The sequence below is a fragment of the Stigmatopora nigra genome, chromosome 20, assembly GCF_051989575.1.
Source record: "Stigmatopora nigra isolate UIUO_SnigA chromosome 20, RoL_Snig_1.1, whole genome shotgun sequence".
NCBI classification, from domain to species: Eukaryota; Metazoa; Chordata; class Actinopteri; order Syngnathiformes; family Syngnathidae; genus Stigmatopora; species Stigmatopora nigra.
In genome coordinates this window covers 9,359,080-9,376,861 of record NC_135527.1, presented here as the reverse complement: position 1 = coordinate 9,376,861, position 17,782 = coordinate 9,359,080, and the positions used below count along the sequence as shown (strand labels likewise).

General features: G+C 42.3%; 2 protein-coding genes and 1 long non-coding RNA gene across 3 annotated transcripts in view; 1 reads left to right on the top strand and 2 right to left on the bottom strand.

Annotated features, from left to right (window-relative positions):
• Positions 1-17,782, top strand: part of LOC144213285 (uncharacterized) — a 33,310-nt gene that overhangs the window by 9,028 nt on the left and 6,500 nt on the right. The window lies entirely within an intron of this gene.
• LOC144213274 (uncharacterized) lies at positions 7,872-13,907 on the bottom strand. Its single transcript, XM_077741645.1, has 19 exons — positions 13,692-13,907; positions 13,547-13,611; positions 13,303-13,472; positions 13,014-13,237; positions 12,869-12,933; positions 12,619-12,788; positions 12,339-12,553; positions 12,194-12,258; positions 11,947-12,116; positions 10,410-11,857; positions 10,076-10,140; positions 9,830-9,999; positions 9,315-9,745; positions 9,181-9,245; positions 8,930-9,105; positions 8,654-8,859; positions 8,485-8,546; positions 8,263-8,411; positions 7,872-8,195 (listed from the first exon to the last, which is right to left on the bottom strand). The coding sequence occupies exons 1-19, from the start codon at positions 13,692-13,694 to the stop codon at positions 8,107-8,109; spliced, it is 4,008 nt and encodes a 1,335-aa protein (XP_077597771.1). The 5' UTR covers positions 13,695-13,907; the 3' UTR covers positions 7,872-8,106.
• Positions 14,232-17,671, bottom strand: LOC144213930 (uncharacterized). Its single transcript, XM_077742656.1, has 17 exons — positions 17,599-17,671; positions 17,499-17,526; positions 17,283-17,336; positions 17,037-17,212; positions 16,888-16,952; positions 16,654-16,820; positions 16,398-16,552; positions 16,254-16,318; positions 16,007-16,176; positions 15,727-15,941; positions 15,582-15,646; positions 15,338-15,507; positions 15,056-15,270; positions 14,911-14,975; positions 14,661-14,830; positions 14,380-14,594; positions 14,232-14,300 (listed from the first exon to the last, which is right to left on the bottom strand). Exons 3-17 carry the CDS (start codon positions 17,311-17,313, stop codon positions 14,232-14,234), a joined length of 2,013 nt encoding a protein of 670 aa, XP_077598782.1. The 5' UTR covers positions 17,314-17,336; positions 17,499-17,526; positions 17,599-17,671.

Genomic DNA, 17,782 nt, shown 5'->3' with positions numbered 1-17,782 from the left:
ACTCAACCGATGTTTCTAGATTTCCAGTTACTGCAGTTGTGAAGACAGGTGTTGCTACCACAGTTGCCACTACTTCAGTAGTTGCGGTCTCCATACTTGTTCTGGATGCCGTTGACTCCGCTGATGTTTCTAGATTTCCAGTTACTGCAGTTGTGAAGACAGGTGTTGCTACCACAGTTGCCACTGCTTCAGTAGTTGAGGTCTCCATACTTGTTCTGGATGCCGTTGACTCAACTGATGTTTCTAGATTTCCAGTTACTGCAGTTGTGAAGACAGGTGTTGCTACCAAAGTTGCCACTGCTTCAGTAGTTGCGGTCTCCATACTTGTTCTGGATGCCGTTGACTCAACCGATGTTTCTAGATTTCCAGTTACTGCAGTTGTGAAGACAGGTGTCCTTACCAAAGTTTCCACTGCTTCAGTAGTTGCGGTCTCCATACTTGCTCTGGATGCCGTTGACTCAACCGATGTTTCTAGATTTCCAGTTACTGCAGTTGTGAAGACAGGTGTTGCTACCACAGTTGCCACTACTTCAGTAGTTGCGGTCTCCATACTTGTTCTGGATGCCGTTGACTCCGCTGATGTTTCTAGATTTCCAGTAACTGCAGTTGTGAAGACAGGTGTTGCTGCCAAAGTTGCCACTGCTTCAGTAGTTGCGGTCTCCATACTTGTTCTGGATGCCGTTGACTCCGCTGATGTTTCTAGATTTCCAGTAACTGCAGTTGTGAAGACAGGTGTTGCTACCAAAGTTGCCACTGCACCAGGAGTTGCAGTCTCCCTAGTTGTCACAGATTCTGTCGACTCGGCTGGTGTTTCTATAGTTGTTGTAGTTGCCTCAGTTGGATTTGATTTTGTCATCACGCTGGGAGTTGCAGATTGCGTTGTCGACAAGTCTACTGATTCGACAGTGATGGAGGACCTTTCAATATCAAATCCGCTGACCTCTGAAGATGCATCGGATAAGACGCTGGCAACCTGAATGTTGTTCGGCGCGGATGAAGCTATGAACTCAAGATCCATGACATTGATGACTGAGCCACTTCTGCAGGATGAAACCGAGCAAAAGCATTTGATCATAAATTGATTTTTTTAGCTTATCAACCACAACAGCAAAGTACCTGAATTCGATGATGATCAGGACCAAGAAGCTGACAGGAAAATTTGCACTGAATATCGACGAAAGCTGCAAGGGGAGAAAAACATTAGTATTCAGTCTTTTATGTTTGATATACTATGACTTCTTTCTTTATATAAATCAAACCTACTTGTTCCTGGATCATGGTGGCTCTGTTTTTATATTTTGTAGTGCTGCGGTCCAATAAATCAGTATTAAATTCACTTTGTAGTGATCGGAATGTGACTCGTTTGGTTGTTTTGGTAAAAGAATCTGGTGTTGTATGAGCAGGTGTAAATAGAGTAGTTATTATCAATTCTGTTCCTGTTGCAAGGATTGGGGCGTCTGCATGTGTTGTTGATGTTATAGCCTTAGCAACAGTTGTAGTCTTTTCTTGCAGTGTCCTAGCAGTTGGTATAGATTCCGTTCTTGTGGTAGTGGATGTTGCCCCTCCATTTGTCGTAGACTCTGTTGTTGTGGCAGCGGGTTTGGTTTCATCGGGTGTTCTGCCTCTTGTTGTAGAGTCAGGTACCGTAGCCAAAATTATTGTTTCTTCAGGTGTTCTGTCTGCAGTTGTGACGACAGGTGTTCCTACCAAAGTTGCTATTGCTTCAGTAGTTGCGGTCTCCATACTTGTTCTGGATGCCGTTGACTTAGCTGATGTTTCTAGAGTTGTTTGAGATTCTGTACTTGTCACTACAGGTGTTGCTACCAAAGTTACCACTGCTTCAGTAGTTCCGGTCTCCATACTTGTTCTGGATGCCGTTGACTCCACTGATGTTTCTAGATTTCCAGTTACTGCAGTTGTGAAGACAGGTGTTGCTACCAAAGTTTCCACTGCTTCAGTAATTGCGGTCTCCATACTTGTTCTGGATGCCGTTGACTCAACTGATGTTTCTAGAGTTTGAGATTCTGCAGTTGTGACCTCAGGTGTGGCTACCAAAGTTGCCACTACTTCAGTAGTTCCGGTCTCCATACTTGTTCTGGATGCCGTTGACTCCACTGATGTTTCTAGATTTCCAGAATCTGCAGTTGTGAAGACAGGTGTTCTTACCAAAGTTACCACTGCTTCTGTAGTTGCGGTCTCAATACTTGTTCTGGATGCCGTTGACTCCACTGATGTTTCTAGATTTCCAGATTCTGCAGTTGTGAAGACAGGTGTTGCTACCAAAGTTGCCACTACTTCAGTAGTTGCGGTCTCCATACTTGTTCTGGATGCCGTTGACGCAACTGATGTCTCTAGATTTCCAGATTCTGCAGTTGTGAAGACAGGTGTTGTTGCCAAAGTTGCCACTACTTCAGTACTTGCGGTCTCCATACTTGTTCCTGATGCCGTTGACTCCGCTAATGTTTCTAGATTTCCAGTTACTGCAGTTGTGAAGACAGGTGTTGCTACCACAGTTGCCACTGCTTCAGTAGTTGTGGTCTCCATACTTGTTCTGGAAGCCGTTGACTCCTCTGATGTTTCTAGATTTCCAGTTACTGCAGTTGTGAAGACAGGTGTTGCTACCACAGTTGCCACTACTTCAGTAGTTGCGGTCTCCATACTTGCTCTGGATGCCGTTGACTCAACTGATGTTTCTAGATTTCCAAATTCTTCAGTTGTGAAGACAGATGTTGCTACCACAGTTTCCACTGCTTCAGTAGTTGTGGTCTCCATACTTGTTCTGGAAGCCGTTGACTCCTCTGATGTTTCTAGATTTCCAGTTACTGCAGTTGTGAAGACAGGTGTTGCTACCACAGTTGCCACTACTTCAGTAGTTGCGGTCTCCATACTTGTTCTGGATGCCGTTGACTCCGCTAATGTTTCTAGATTTCCAAATTCTGCAGTTGTGAAGACAGGTGTTGCTACCACAGTTGCCACTAATTCAGTAGTTGAGGTCTCCATACTTGTTCTGGATGCCGTTGACTCCACTGATGTTTCTAGAGTTTGAGATTCTGCATTTGTGACCACAGGTGTTGCTACCACAGTTGCCACTACTTCAGTAGTTGCGGTCTCCATACTTGTTCTGGATGCCGTTGACTCCGCTGATGTTTCTAGATTTCCAGTTACTGCAGTTGTGAAGACAGGTGTTGCTACCACAGTTGCCACTGCTTCAGTAGTTGCGGTCTCCATACTTGTTCTGGATGCTGTTGACTCCACTGATGTTTCTAGAGTTTGAGATTCTGCAGTTGTGAAGACAGGTGTTGCCAACAAAGTTTCCACTGCTTCAGTAGTTGCGGTCTCCATACTTGTTCTGGATGCCGTTGACTCCTCTGATGTTTCTAGATTTCCAAATTCTTCAGTTGTGAAGACAGATGTTGCTACCACAGTTGCCACTACTTCAGTAGTTGCGGTCTCCATACTTGTTCTGGATGCCGTTGACTCAGCTGATGTTTCTAGATTTCCAGAATCTGCAGTTGTGAAGACAGGTGTTGCCACCAAAGTTGCCACTACTTCAGTAGTTAAGGTCTCCATACTTGTTCTGGATGCCGTTGACTCTGCTGATGTTTCTAGATTTCCAGTTACTGCAGTTGTGAAGACAGGTGTTGCTACCACAGTTGCCACTGCTTCAGTAGTTGCGGTCTCCATACTTGTTCTGGAAGCCGTTGACTCCGCTGATGTTTCTAGATTTCCAGTTACTGCAGTTGTGAAGACAGGTGTTACCAACAAAGTTTCCACTGCTTCAGTAGTTGCGGTCTCCATACTTGTTCTGGATGCCGTTGACTCCGCTGATGTTTCTAGATTTCCAAATTCAGCAGTTGTGAAGACAGGTGTTGCTACCAAAGTTGCCACTGCTTCAGTAGTTGCGGTCTCCATACTTGTTCTGGATGCCGATGACTCCACTGATGTTTCTAGATTTCCAGTTACTGCAGTTGTGAAGACAGGTGTTGCTACCACAGTTGCCACTACTTCAGTAGTTGCGGTCTCCATACTTGCTCTGGAAGCCGTTGACTCCGCTGATGTTTCTAGATTTTCAAATTCTGCAGTTGTGAAGACAGGTGTTGCTACCACAGTTGCCACTACTTCAGTAGTTGCGGTCTCCATACTTGTTCTGGATGCCGCTGAGTCAACTGATGTTTCTAGATTTCCAGATTCTGCAGTTGTGACGACTGGTGTTGCTACCAAAGTTGCCACTGCTTCAGGAGTTCTAGAATCAGTTGTTGTGACAACTCTTATGGTTCCCTCATGTGTGGTCCCCGTTGGAGTAGACTCCATTGTTTCGACAACCGCTGCCCCTTCTTGAGTTATTTCGCCTGCAGTTGTAGAATCTGTATATTTGGAAATGATTGTTTCTTCCCGTGTTGTTCCTGAAGCGACAGAGGTTATGGTATTTTCAAGTATTGTGTCTGTAAATGTTCTAAATGTTGTGGTTGATGCAGTTGTCATTTCTTCAGGTGTTGTACCTGGAGTTGTTGATTCCATTGTTCTTCCAACAGTAGTGATTTCTTTAGGTGCTGTACCTGGAGCTGTTGTTGACTCTATTGTCATGGCAGCAGTAGTGGTTTGTTCAGGTGTTGCACCTGGAGTTTCTGTTGACTCTATTGTTGTGGAAACAAGAGTGATTTCTTCAGGTAGTACTGCTGCTGTTGTTGGAGATTCGGTCATAGAAATGATTGTACCTTCCTTTGGTGTTGACTCTGCATATGCTGTTGAAGCCTTTGTTCTGGCAAAAGCTGTTGTTTCTTTAAAAGTTGCCTTTTCAGTTGTTGTCTGTACCGTAGTTTTATCTGATGTTTTTTCCCCAGATGTTATTGACTCCATTGTGGTTACTCCAGTTGTTTCCTCAGGTGTCGTCCCTTTGGTCATTGTAGAATCAGCTGTTTCTGACTCTGTTGTGGCAAATGCTGTGGTTCCCTCAGGTGTTTTCCCTTTGGTTATTGCAGAATCAGTTGTTGTTGCAACTGATACGGTTCCCTCGTGTGTTGTCCCTATTGGAGCAGACTCTATTGTTGTGGCAACCGTTCGTGCTTCTTGAGTTGTTGTTTCTGCTGCTCTTGTAAAATCATTTGATGTGAAAATTGTTGTTTCTTCCTCTATTGTCCCTGCAGTTATTTCAGGAGAGTCTGTATTTGTGGCAGGAGTTATGGTATTTTCAGGTATTGTCTCTAAAAATGTCGTGAACTCTGTTGTTTCCTCAGGTGTATTACCTGGAGTTGTTGTAGACTCGATTGTTGTGGAAACAGTACTGGATTCTTCTTGTAGTGTCACAGCAGTTGTCGCAGACTGTATTGTTTCTGCAACAGCGGTAGTTTCTCCAGGTAGTCCCCCTGCAGTTGTCAAACCTGTAGACGCATCCGTTGTGGCAACTGTAGTAGGTTCTTCAATTGTCATGTCTGCTTTTGTCTTAAATGTATCTGTTGGGGTAACCATTGGGGTCTCTTCACTTGATGTCTCTACATTTGACATAGACACATCTGTTGTGCTTTCTTCATTTGTTGTCTCTGCAATTGTTATAAAGTCATCTTTTGTGGCAACCGCTGTGGTGGCTCCACTTGTTCTAGCTGCATTTGTCATTGAGTCTGCTGTTGTGGTTTCTTTACGTGTTGTGTCTGCAGTTGTCAAAGAGTCTGGTGGTGGTGTTGTAACAGTTGTTGCTTCTTCAGGTGTTGTCTGTGCTGCCGTTGTAGACTCAGTTGATGGGACAACAGTTGTGGTTTCCTCAGGTATTGTCTCTGCAGTCGTTTTAGACTCAGTTGATGGGACAATAGTTGTGGTTTCTTCAGGTGTTGTCTTAGACTCAGTTGTGAAGGCAACAGCTGCCGTTTCTCCAGGCACTGTAGACTCAGTTAATGGGTCAATGGCTGTTGTTGCCGCCGTTGCTGTAGATTCATCTGTTGTCACAACACTTGTTGTTTTTACAGATGCCATCATGGCCATTGTTGTAGAATCCGTCATCTTTTCTTCTATTGTTGCAGATGAAGTTGTTACAGCCCTTGTTGGAATATCTTTTATTCTCCAAGGCGTTGTTTTTTCCATCGGTGTAGTTGACTCAGTTGTTGTTACTGTGGCTGACGTTGGATCCCACGCACCAACTGATGAGTTGGGAGAACAGAAACAAAAAAATGACTTCATCTCTTTGCCACTATTTATGAAGTGCATTTTGAAAGTTGAAGTTGAAGTTACCTGCTTGAATCAGGAAAGTTGCCATCATCAATCTAATGAGCATCGTGGATGTGGTTTGTTCTGTATGCAATAAGGAGGAGAGAGCTGGGTTAGCCAAGCATACTTTCTAAAATAATTCACATTCTGGGGATATATTTATTCAAGTATTTTGCCTGCTCTTACTGAGTTTTCTGATATATATACTGCCTTTCAATGATCAATAATATTCAATATGCCAGCGATCTTGTTTTGACAAGATGTCTTTGGGTAAAAACTACATTTCCATTTGCTTGTAAGTTGAGCAATAACTATGACATTTTTCTCATTAATGTTTCAAATTGAGAATAGGTCGTGGATACAAATTGTAATTCTTGTGTAGATTTACATGTCCTTGTTCAGTTTTGTCTTGCTAAAATGATCAACCATTAGGTAAATACTCATTGTAATTAAACAATTTCAAATACGTTAAGTACCATTGGTTACATTTGGCTAAAAAACTTTTTCAATGAGAATTGATTTCATTAAATTTGTTTTCTTTTAAACGAATCAAGTATCGAAGAAAGAGCCTCAGAGAATATCTTACCTTAAATAATAATAAATAAAATGGCTTTTCTGATCCAGTCAGAGTTGTGTTGCCTTGCGGAGTGTTGAGGTGCAACTTTCCCAGGACGTTTTATAGGGCCGAGCTACAAAAGACGCTTGGTGTGACCAAAGGGTGATACATTTACCTGCAATGTTGTGCGACATTATTGAACAATCCCTGGATCACGGCTGTCAGCTGTCATTCGCACCCTTTATTCTCTTGTGGCTGTGCATTCCGCCCCACTGCCAATGTGCCATTGAGCAAATAAAGAATAGGTACATGTCCCTTATCCCTTTCCAATACAACCAATTAAGATGGCTCGCCGTTCCCACTCAGGGCGCTAGACCTCCCTTACATTTGATCTGGGAGTTGAAAACGGGGCTAGATGTTTACTTTTGAAAGTTTTTGTTTTTCTTGGTTGAGTCCAGATGCAATATTCCAAGCTGACTTCTAATTTTAGCGTGGAGGATCCACACCCAGCATTCCGTTGTATGAAGCGATGAGAAAAAGATGATCCCCTTGACGTCTCTTTTCAATCATTTCACATTGTTGTTGTTGTAACTTTTCACATGTCGCAAACGACTGCCTTTGTCGTCAGATTTTTGTACAAAGTCCTCTTATATGATGGTATTCGTCCCTTATTGTTTAATACTACGAAAGTGCTACGTAACGTTTCCAACGAACAAATACATTTGGGGTGGTTGTACATTTGTAAAGGAACCGCCGCTTGTATGGAAAATGGTTTGTTTATTGACGTCAATTGGTCTATTTGTTCTTCCATGTCAGTCGTCATTCGTTGACCGCCATCCCTCCCAGTCCAGATTACGTGTCTTCTAGTGATAATCTCATTTATATTCAGAGCAGAAATGTCATTTTGGGGAACGGTCATTTATATTGAAGTCAGGTCACATGAATTATTTATTTTTTACATTTCAACCCTCATTTGGCATTGAATTGTTTTAGTTTCAGGTCCATATAAGTTTTTGAAACAGTTCTGGTTTTACTGTCAATAGCAGCTATGGAATTCATTCATATCCAGTGTGCAATTGCTTAATTATTTGTAAAGTTGGTCAAGAATTCAACAAAAATAGACCATTTGGTTTTTAATCATGCTTAATCAGACACCATTTTACATATAAAACTTTTGTTGTTGTCATTCATAGGGTACATGATGCTAGACACTTGAGTTTATACAGTGTACAGAGGTTTTCACTCTCAACTTTGTGCAAATTGTTTTATTCTTGTAGCATTTACAGCTTTTACTCAGTATGTCGTGTACAAGGGATTGCATTTTTGAGCATGAAGTTGTAGACTCCCAGAAAGGATCATTGTAAGCTGGACAGAACCCACGAGAACAGGACCACGGTAGTTGCGGTGATGAAACTTGTTTTCTGGCTTGGTCCACTTGAAAACTCTGTTCAGGTTCAAAATAAAGTCATTTGATGGAGGAGTAAGATATAGTATGTGTCACCTTAGCTTACCTACGCCGTCCACGAAAATGGACGAGGTGTCCACGTTGAAGTCGGTGATGTTTTGGGCGGCGTTGATCAAAACGTTGGCAATCAAGTTATTGGCGGGCACCGAGGCAGATGTAAAGCGCAGGTCCATGTTGTTGACAATGGAGCCATTACTATGGAACAAACAATGTATATACAGGCATGTACAAGTCTTGTAGTTTTTGTTTTGTTTGGAAATAGAAATACCTGAATGACGTTACTCTCAGATCTTTAAATGCAGAGAAGGTGATATCAAAAAGCGGCTCAAGCTGTGAAAAGAGTCATTGTCATGTATCGGCTTTGGAGCCAAAGGCAAGTAACAATCATTTGTCTTTCAAAAAAGCTTTAGGAAGATTTTTTCTTCCAAGCGTCTCACAATTCTCTGGATGAGTCCGGCACGGCCGGCGAAGGCGTCCGACGACTGATCGAGCAGGTCGCTTGTGAACGTCTCTCCGACCGACCTGAACCTTAAGGTCCGGGAGGTGAGAGCCGCGGTGGCGGCGGCCGGACTGGCAGCGTTGCCGGTCGTCGTAGCTTGAGCCGCCGTGGCGTTGGGTCTGGCTGTGGTCGAATTTGTCCGTTCTGGCAAAACCGTCAGAATTGGTCAAGATGTTCCTAGGCCAGATCATACCCACTTTGGTTGCAGACTCACGGATCACTTGTATGGTCTCGGCCACGATGCTGATGTTGAACGTGTTGTTGGGCTGAACCAGAGATTCCTGTAAAGTTCTGACGACAACCTCCCCAACCGGGGTAGAAGAATCGTTCTTGAACTGCACTCCGACGTCCACTTGGGTGTTGTCCATTCGAGTCACAACCACGGCACGACTGTATCACACAAATGCGCTCCTTCATTTGGAGTCTTGGCCTTGCATTTGTGGAAAAAGTCATGAAGAAACTTACGTGATCCGAATGACAAAGGTGCGGATGAAGGTGAAGACAAATCTCTGCCTGTAGATAGTGTCGCACTGTAATGTGGAAGAAAACAACAACGGATTAGAACTCAAAAGAAGAGCGAGGAAAGCACACGGACTCACCGCCGTCACTACTTGGACTTCAAGAGCTCTGTATTGTGCACTGTTGACGTCGTTGAATTCTTCTACAAACGGCTCCTCCAAAGTTGCCGTCAGTGAAACCACGATTGCGGTAGCCAGGGTGGTGGACGGCCTTGGAGTTGCAGGAGCACGAGTTGTCGCCCTTTTACTTGCTGGATTAATGATGCTAGTTGGTCGTTTACTCGCGGGAGCATGGTTGGTGGTTGGCACTTTAATTCCAGGGCCGTCAGTGGTGGTTAACCGGTGAGTTGCAGAGACAAGAGTGGTGGTTAGTCCTTTACTTGCAGGGACATTAGTGGTGGTTAGCCCGTGAGTTGCAGGGACAAGAGTAGTGATTGGCCTGCCGATTGTAGGGACCACTTTGGAGGTTGGCCCATGTGTAGGAGATGGTGTATGAGTTGTAGCCTCTCCAGCTGTTTGAAGAAAGACATCCAAAAGATTTGTACTGACCATAGTGAAAGCGTATTTGAAAGGTGGTGAGAGAAGTCTGGACTTACATACGACTGCAATGGAGTCTGGATCAATAGAAAGAGGAAACATGTTGTTGGAGCTATTCACCGCTTCTACCAACGTCTCCACCACCACTTGGGCTTCAGGGAGTTGATGAGTCGGCGCGGAACTGTTGAACTCCAGATCCAGTTCCACTTGTGTATTTTCCCCTTTAGGACTTCAATGGAGTAGAACAACATTGCAGAAGGAGTTGAGATAGACGCAAGATATTGTACAGTATATATCAAGATTACCTAAATCCAACTACGATGGTGCGGATGAAAAGTCTTCCAAATTCTTGCAAGAGGATGAAATCACACTGGAGGGAGAAACAAAGTTGGATTAAGTTATTAGATTATCAGATTATCACCTGAAATTGTCTCTCCATCCATCCATGAATCCACTCTCATGGGTACATGTGAGCCCTCGTCTGAAAAGCTAAAAGTACTCTAGTTTTTTTGGATAGAACAGGTCAAGTGGGCAACCTCTATGCTGTCCCAACTCCTGGTTGTTTTGTCCAGAACGATACAAGAACCAGGTAAAAACAAGGACCCTTCTGAAATTGGAATAATGCAAAACTTTACGCACCATGGACACCACTTTTGTTTCCAGTTGTCTGTATTGTTCACTGCCGATAATGTTCAATTCATTGACAAAAGGTTCTTCCAGAGTGGCTTGGACAGACACAATCACTGGGAGATCTGAGAGGAATGCAGTTGTTGCCTGGTGAGTTGACTCTTTAGCATTCGTAGGAAATGTGTCCAAAACAGTCAACTCCACAGTATTAGTTGTGGATTCTTTGAAAAGAGTTGATTGTTCTGTCTGTATGTGGAGAGTGGCTGCTGATCTGTCAATAAATGTTGCTTCAATGATAGTTTGTTTGGGAGTGGCTGTCGATTCATCAGTAGTGGCTGTTATCTCGTCAGGAAAGGTTGTAGCGTCGCCCAAAACTCTTGTCGACTGGACAATATTGGATGTTAGTTCGTCAATAGGTTGTGTAGATCCTTCAGCCGTTGTTAATTTGTCTGTGATTAATGAACCATCGGTAGTAGTTATAAGATCAATATTAGTCATTGATTGGTTAATAGTTTTTGTCATTTCTTCAGAAGCACTGGTTGATTCTTCATGAGTCACCCTGGATTCGTCGGCAGTTGTTGACAATCGCTCAAGAGTTGTTGATTCGTCAAACGCAACTGTTGATTCATCAATAGCTGTTGGTTCACCAGTACTTGATAATTTGTCAGTAGTTGTTGCTTTCATTTCTTCAACAGCGGTGGACAATCCCTCAAGAGTTGTTGATTTGTCAAACGCAACTGTTGATTCATCAATAGAAGTCCTGTCATCCGGAGCATTTGTTGATTCACCATCAGCAATAATTGTTGTGTCAAAGGTTGTTGTTAAAATGTCACTAATTGCCTCAAAGCCGTCAACAGTAGTACGACTTGATTCGTCAGATAGTGTTGACTCGTCAAAGGTAAGAGTTGATCCCTCAATGGTTGCCATCGGGTTGTCAGTAACAATCGTTGATTCAACACCCGTTGATCTGTCAGTACTCGCTGTCAATAATTCATCAGTCGTTGTAGATCCGTTCACAAATGTTAGTGGTATGCTAAAAAAAGTAGATTTTCCAACAGTAGCAGTTTTTGTTGAATCATCAATAGCTGTTGGTTCATCAGTACTTGATAATGTGTCAGTAGTTGTTGTTTTCATTTCTTCAACAGTGGTGGACAATAGCTCAAGAGTTGTAGCACTTTCAACAACAGTTGCTGATTCGTCAAAAGTAGCAGTAGTAGTTTCCTCAACAACAGTTGCTGCAACTGTCAATTTGTCACCAGTTGGTTCATCAACGGCAAAGGTTGACACATCAGTTGAAGAGTCAACATTTGTCGTTGATTTATCAAACGCTGTTGTCAATTCATCAAAAGTTGATTGTGATTTGCTACTCGTTGAGCCCTCCGACAATTGCTGATGACTTGTCAGTTCATCAACTGTTGAAGTAGGTGTGTTTGTTGTCGTAGACTTTGGTGATACTTCAGCTAATTTGAAAACAGAGGGGAAATATTCATTCATCAATTCTCAATCCTAACAGAGACGCAAACTGAAAGTATTTTCATTTTTCACTTACAAATGATTGTGATTGATTCTGGGATGACATTGAGGTTAAATGAGTTGTTGCCAGTCTTTACAGCTTCTACCAATGTCTCTACGACCACTTCAGGATCTGGGATGACTTCAATTGGTACTGAATTATTGAACTCTAGTTCCACTTCTACCTGTGTGTTTCCCATTTGCGGCCTTACATGTAAGAAAAGTGTTGGTATTAGTTTTGGTTCATGGATGTCGAAGTTTAGTAGTCTATATTTTAATCTCACCTAAATCTTAGGACAATAGTCCGTATAAAAATGGAACCAAATGCTTGAAAGAAGATGAAGTCACACTGTAACAAGAATTATACTTTTTAAATGTAGGGTAAGGAGTACAAATAAAATACAGACAATAGTGATACTTTGTTCTCACCATTGTCACCACTTGGTTTTCAAGTTCTATGTATTGTTCACTGCTGCGATTGTTCAGTTCTTCCACAAAAGGTTCCCCAAGAGTGGCTTCAAGGATCACAGTTGTTTCAGAAACCAAGGCAAGATGAGTTGTCCTTTGGGTATTCTGTGATATATTCCCAAGGGTGGTTGTTCCTAAGTCCAGAGATGAAGTTGGTCTTTGCGTTGTTGTTGGTGCTTCAGAGAGAAGTAAGGATCAGTGTGTGTTTTTGATTATTTCTAGTGTCAATGTTGTTACTTACAGATGACAGCAATTGAGTCTGGATCCACAGTGAGGGCAAAGGAATTGTTGCCAGTCTTTACAGCTTCTACCAATGTATCTACGACTGCTTCAGGATCTGGGATGACTTCAATTGGTACTGAATTATTGAACTCTAGTTCCATTTCTACCTGTGCGTTTCCCATTTGCGGCCTTACATGTAAGAGAAATTTTGGTATTAGTTTTGGTTTATGGAAGTTTAAGGTCAGTAGTCTATATATTTCAACCCTTACCGAAATCCTAAGACAATAGTCCGTATGAAAATGGAACCAAATGCTTGGAAGAAGATGAAGTCACACTGTAACAAGAATTATAGTTTTTAAATGTAGGGTAAGGAGTACACATAAAATACAGACAATTGTGGTACTTTGTTCTCACCATTGTCACCACTTGGCTTTCAAGTTCTATGTATTGTTCACTGCTGCGATTGTTCAATTCTTCCACAAAAGGTTCACCAAGAGTGGCTTCGAGAGTCACAACTGGTGAGGAAACCAGGGCAAGACGAGTTGTCCTTTGGGTTTCCAGGGATACTGAGCCAAGGCTGGTGGTTCTTAAACCCAGAGATGAAGTTGGTCCTTGTGTGGTTGTTGTTGGTGTTGGTGCTACAGAGAGAAGAAAGTATCAATGTGTGTTTGTGATTACTTTTAGTGGCAATGTTGTTCCTTACAGATGACTGCAATTGAGTCTGGATCCACAGTTAGGGTGAAGGAGTTGTTTCCGCTCTTTACAGCTTCTACCAATGTCTCTACGACTGCTTCAGGATCTGGGATGACTTCAATTGGTACTGAATTATTGAACACCAGTTCAACTTCTACCTGTGTGTTTCCCATTTGCGGCCTTAAATGTAAAAAAATAATGTTGGTATTGGTTCATGGATTTTGGAGCATAGTAGTCTATATTTATACACTTACCTGAATCCTTGGACAATAGTCCGTATGAAAATGGAGCCAAATGCTTGGAAGAAGATGAAGTCACACTGTAACAAGAATTATAGTTTTTAAATGTAGGGTAAGGAATACAAATAAAATACAGACAATAGTGATACTTTGTTCTCACCATTGTCACCACTTGGTTTTCAAGTTCTATGTATTGTTCACTGCTGCGATTGTTCAGTTCTTCCACAAAAGGTTCCCCAAGAGTGGCTTCAAGGATCACAGTTGTTTCAGAAACCAAGGCAAGATGAGTTGTCCTTTGGGTATTTTGTGATATATTCCCAAGGGTGGTTGTTCCCAAGTCCACAGATGAAGTTGGTCTTTGCGTTGTTGTTGTTGTTGTTGGTGGTGGCGCTTCAGAGAGAAGAAAGTTTCAATGTGTGTGTTTTAGATTTTTTGTAGTGGCAATGTTGTTACTTACAGAAGACTGCAATTGAGTCTGGATCCACAGTGAGGGCGAAGGAATTGTTCCCACTGTTTACAGCTTCTACCAATGTATCTACGACCACTTCAGGATCTGGGATGACTTCAATTGGTACTGAATTATTGAACTCTAGTTCCACTTCGACTTGTGTGTTTCCCATTTGCGGCCTTACATATAAGAGAAATGTTGGTATTGGTTTTGGTTTATGGAAGTTTCAGTTCAGTATTTTATATTTTAATCTCACCTAAATCCTAGGACAATAGTCCGTATGAAAATGGAACCAAATGCTTGGAAGAAGATGAAGTCACACTGCAACAAGAATTATAGTTTTTAAATGTGGGTAAGGAGTACAAATAAAATACAGACAATAGTGATACTTTGTTCTCACCATTGTCACCACTTGGCTTTCAAGTTCCATGTATTTTTCACTGCTGCGATTGTTCAGTTCTTCCACAAAAGGTTCCCCAAGAGTGGCTTCCAGAGTCACAATTGTTTCAGAAACCAAGGCAAGATGAGTTGTCCTTTGGGTTTCCAGGGATACTGAGCCAAGGGTGGTGGTTCTTAAGTCCAGAGATGAAGTTGGTCTTTGCGTTGTTGGTGGCGCTTCAGAGAGAAGAAAGTTCAATGTATGTGTTTTAGATTTTTTGTAGTGGCAATTTTGTTACTTACAGATGACTGCAATTGAGTCTGGATCCACAGTAAGGGTGAAGGAGTTGTTCCCACTGTTTACAGCTTCTACCAATGTCTCTACGACCACCTCAGGATCTGGGATGACTTCAATTGGTACTGAATTATTGAACTCTAGTTCCACTTCGACTTGTGTGTTTCCCATTTGCGGCCTTACATGTAAGAGAAATTTTGGTATTAGTTTTGGTTTATGGAAGTTTAAGGTCAGTAGTCTATATATTTCAACCCTTACCGAAATCCTAAGACAATAGTCCGTATGAAAATGGAACCAAATGCTTGGAAGAAGATGAAGTCACACTGCAACAAAAATTATAGTTTTTAAATGTAGGGTAAGGAGTACACATAAAATACAGACAATTGTGATACTTTGTTCTCACCATTGTCACCACTTGGTTTTCAAGTTCCATGTATTGTTCACTGCTGCGATTGTTCAATTCTTCCACAAAAGGTTCACCAAGAGTGGCTTCGAGAGTCACAACTGGTGAGGGAACCAAGGCAAGATGAGTTGTCCTTTGGGTATTTTGTGATATATTCCCAAGGGTGGTTGTTCCCAAGTCCACAGATGAAGTTGGTCTTTGCGTTGTTGTTGGTGCTTCAGAGAGAAGTAAGGATCAGTGTGTGTGTTTTAGATTTTTTCTAGTGCCAGTGTTGTTACTTACAGACGACTGCAATTGAGTCTGGATCCACAGTGACGGCGAAGGAATTGTTTCCGCTCTTTACAGCTTCTACCAATGTCTCTACGACTGCTTCAGGAACTGGGATGACTTCGATTGGTACTGAATTATTGAACACCAGTTCAACTTCTACCTGTGTGTTTCCCATTTGCGGCCTTACATGTAAAAAAAAAATGTTGGTATTGGTTCATGGATTTTGGAGCATAGTAGTCTATATTTATACACTTACCTGAATCCTTGGACAATAGTCCGTATGAAAATGGAACCAAATGCTTGGAAGAAGATGAAGTCACACTGTAACAAGAATTATAGTTTTTGAATGTAGGGTAAGGAGTACAAATAAAATACAGACAATTGTGATACTTTGTTCTCACCATTGTCACCACTTGGCTTTCAAGTTCTATGTATTTTTCACTGCTGCGATTGTTCAATTCCTCCACAAAAGGTTCCCCAAGAGTGGCTTCAAGGATCACAGTTGTTTCAGAAACCAAGGCAAGATGAGTTGTCCTTTGGGTATTCTGTGATATATTCCCAAGGGTGGTTGTTCCCAAGTCCAGAGATGAAGTTGGTCTTTGCGTTGTTGGTGGTGCTTCAGAGAGAAGTAAGGATCAGTGTGTGTTTTAGATTTTTTCTAGTCTCAATGTTGTTACTTACAGAAGACTGCAATTGAGTCTGCATCCACATTGAGGGTGAAGGAGTTGTTCCCACTGTTTACAGCTTCTACCAATGTATCTACAACCACTTCAGGATCTGGGATGACTTCGATTGGTACTGAAGTATTGAACTCTAGTTCCACTTCGACTTGTGTGTTTCCCATTTGCGGCCTTACATGTAAGAGAAATGTTGGTATTGGTTTTGGGTTATGGAAGTTTCAGTTCAGTATTTTATATTTTAATCTCACCTAAATCCTAAGACTATAGTCCGTATGAAAATGGAACCAAATGCTTGGAAGAAGATGAAGTCACACTGTAACAAGAATTATAGTTTTTAAATGTAGGTAAGGAGTAAAAATAAAATACAGACAATAGTGATACTTTGTTCCCACCATTGTCACCACTTGGCTTTCAAGTTCCATGTATTGTTCACTGCTGCGATTGTTCAATTCCTCCACAAAAGGTTCACCAAGAGTGGCTTCAAGAGTCACAGCTGGTTGGATTATTGAAACTGTCACTGGTCCAGTAGTTGTCGTTTCACCTTGTGCTGAAAATTTTAAATACAACCCGAACATAGTTTTTGATATCTTACCTTTTTGCTTGTTAAGCCTACCGCGTAAAGCCGCTTTAAAAAAAATCTTGACTTACAAATAACTTTGACCGAGTCTGTAAAAATGGTGAATTTGAAAGGGTTGCCGCTGCCATTCACAACTTGAACTAGAATGTTTTCAACGACCTCGCCTGGCGGAATCCGATCCGCCGACGTACTGCCGAACTTGAGCGCCACCTCTGCTTGCGTGTGGCCTTTCTTTGGACTGAAAAACAAAAGTCAAGGGACGCTGACGCCGACTGTAGTTTTGCGCAAGTCACCACAAACGTTACCTAAATCCAATCAAGGTGGAGTTAATGAAGTTTTTGCGGCATGCTTTGGCGTAGATGAAGTCACACTGTCGGGTGAATCGTTTTTGAGCCATCAGAAAATATCTTTGTCTTTCAAAATCAAACAGGCCTTTCCCCTTGTACGTACGTACCATCGATAGCACCTGCGCTTGAAGAATTTGGTGCTGCCGACTGCTGCTGTCGTTGAGTTCTTCCACAAAAGAGTCGGCCAGAGTCATCAGCAATGGCACGTCCACGCTTGTTTGGTTCTGGCTTCTCGGGTCTTCGCAAATGTAGTCGGATGCTCGGATTGCCACGCAAAAAGTCCCTGTGGGTTTGACCATCGAGTACCCATCTCGAGTCACGGTGCATTTAGCAAAGATACTCTTTGTACTCACCCAGAAGGACTGCCAATATCTGAGCCCCCATGGCGTCACTCGGCGCTAGCAACCCTGCAATCATTTCATTCAAATGAGATGGTTTTTCCAACTCATATTCGATACCATTGGCCAAAGCGTCTTAGCAAAGATATCTTGGCCTTTTACTTAATGGAACTCGTGCAATTGCAAATAGAGACAAATCTTTTTGGCAAAAATATTGAGGAGAAAACTCACTATTTTTACAAAAGTGTCTTTTTGTTTCCTGAAAAAAACAATTGGTCACTACCCACCGTCTTCACAGTTTTTTTCCATTTTGGAGATTCCCCGAACTTACCCCAAGGAGAAGAAAAGCAAATCCGGAGTTAATTCCCGTTTGCGACGATGAGCCGGCAAGCCCGTGGCCCTTCTCTGGCCGCCCCGCGACACCAAAGTCCTTTTATCAACGTATGCGGCGACCGTGAGACATCTTTCAGAAATGTGGACCTTAATCCGCCAACAATATGCGGCCCTCAACTTGA